Source organism: Cannabis sativa, chromosome 7 (assembly GCF_029168945.1).
Source record: "Cannabis sativa cultivar Pink pepper isolate KNU-18-1 chromosome 7, ASM2916894v1, whole genome shotgun sequence".
Lineage (NCBI taxonomy): Eukaryota > Viridiplantae > Streptophyta > Magnoliopsida > Rosales > Cannabaceae > Cannabis > Cannabis sativa.
The window spans coordinates 8,974,976-8,977,215 of NC_083607.1; the positions used below are offsets into that span (position 1 = coordinate 8,974,976).

General features: G+C 32.5%; 1 protein-coding gene across 1 annotated transcript; it reads left to right on the plus strand.

Annotated features, from left to right (window-relative positions):
• Positions 1–509: 509 nt before the first annotated feature.
• Positions 510–1,337, plus strand: LOC115696344 (uncharacterized). The gene has a single exon (XM_030623249.1). It carries the CDS (start codon positions 510–512, stop codon positions 1,335–1,337), a length of 828 nt encoding a protein of 275 aa, XP_030479109.1.
• The last annotated feature ends 903 nt before the right edge of the window (positions 1,338–2,240 follow it).

Consider the following 2,240-nt stretch of genomic DNA (forward strand, 5'->3'; position numbering starts at 1 on the left):
CATTATATGAAGAAATTAATATTAAAACATTTAACAATGTCATATATGCTTTCTACCAAAATAAAAAACAATATGATATATACTATATAGTTGTTAAAAATTAAAGTTTACAATTTTTTTTTGCGCTATATACCTTTGTAAAAAGAATTATAAGAGCTTTAAGTTTTATTACTACACTGGTGCTCAATCAAATCTTGTTGCAGACTACATCACAACTAATAGGGAATGGAATTTGGAGCTTTTGAAATCTGATTTTTCACCATCTGATGTGGAACATATTCTCTCAATTCCATTGTCTTTCTTTCCAACTAATGATAGATGGATCTGGCACTATGAAGCTTCAGGGGATTATTTGTACACAGGAGACATGGTGGAAGTCGTTTTGGGGATTAAATCTGCCTTCTAAGGTTAAGATTTTTGGTTGGAAAGTCATCCAATCTTCCATTCCAGTAGCCAAATCTTTGTGTCATAAAAAAATCATCACATCCGCAACTTGCTCACTGTGTACAATGGCATGGGAATCCATAGGGCATGTTCTATTTTCTTCCTGTCATGCTAAGGAGGTTTTGAAAATTTTTGGTTTTACCATAGATTTTACAAGTGTACTTCGAATGAGAGATGGAGATTACCTAATGCATTTATCCACAATTTACAACAAACCAGACCTTGAGAGTATTCTTTGCCTCATGTGGTTCATATGGTCTGATCGAAATAGCTATGTACATGGAAAAATGGTAAAGACACCTATCCAAATGTTGACACAATCTGCTGCCTATTTACAACAATTTCAGAGTGTCAACTCTGCTGCAAAACCAGCAGCTAGTTCACGCACCAGTCCAACACCAGTTACAAAGTGGCAGCCTCCTCCAGAGAATAAATTCAAATTAAATGTAGATGCGACTTTGGATTCTTCGAGGAGCAAAATTGGTATTGGTGCTATAATTCGAAATTCGGCTGGCCAAGTCGTGGGAGCAATGTCTAAACCAGCAGTAGGCAATTTTAAGTCGCAGGAAATGGAGGCTAAAGCGATGTTCGTTGGTCTCTCGTGGGCAAAGCAATATCAGATTCCTATTGACTATGTGGAAACTGATTGCCTAATACTTGTTAATGCTTTGAATGGGTGCATTTCACAAAATTTGGGTTTCTTTGATTTGGTTTCTGATGTAACTTTTCATTTATCCTCTTTCTCTAATGTTTGTGTTTCTCATATTAGGAGAGATGCTAACCAAGCCGCTCATGGTTTGGCTAAACAAGCATTACAGCTGGATAATAATTGTATATGGTTAGAAGAGATTCTTTCTACTATTTTCTCTGTTGTTGTAAACGACTCTATATGAATTATAATAACAGATCTTTTCTCAAAAAAAAAAAAAAAGAATTATATATAATTATTTTTTAATAAAAAATATGTATAAACATTAATATAAAGAAAAAATATCTACTCTATATAATAATTGAGTTTGACACTACACATTTTCCCTCATTTTTGTTGACTGTGGCGCCCATATCTGAAAGAAGGAGAGAGAGTCTAAAATTACAAGATAATTTTACTTTTTTATTTTGTTAAGCTGCTGAAAAAGAGGAGTTTTTATAAAAAAAAAAAAAAAAATGATTCTTAATATAAAGATAAAGATATATAAGGAAGTGGTGACTTTAACTACAAGAAAACAACAACATTTTTTTTTATTTTATTATGAAATATTAGTATTATGTAATATTATAATTTAGAGAAAGAAAATAGAGAAGAGATGAGAATTTTCTGAGTGTTTTATTCCAATAGGTGATCTCCTATTTATACACATACAAGAGTCAAATATTAAGAAACTAAGAGAAAGGGAAACTAAGAAAAAAGGAATGTTGATTACATTAATGGTAATAAATAAAAGATTTGGACATCAACATAATTAATACTATTTATAACACTCCCCCTTGGATGTCCATAATAACTGTCTCATTAAAAACCTCGCCGAGAAAACCCAGTGGGACAAAACTCGGTCAAGAAAAAAAGAGTGCAGTATGAAATTACTCCCCCTCATTTTGGCATTCGTGGAGATCCTTTAATCGACGCATTCCAATTTTGTGAACCATCTTCTCAAAAGTTGATGTTGGTAATGACTTCGTGAATAAGTCTGCAAGATTATCACTTGATCGAATTTGTTGAACATCGATATCACCATTTTCTTGAAGATTGTGTGTAAAGAAGAATTTTGGTGAAATATGTTTAGTTCTGTCTCCTTTAA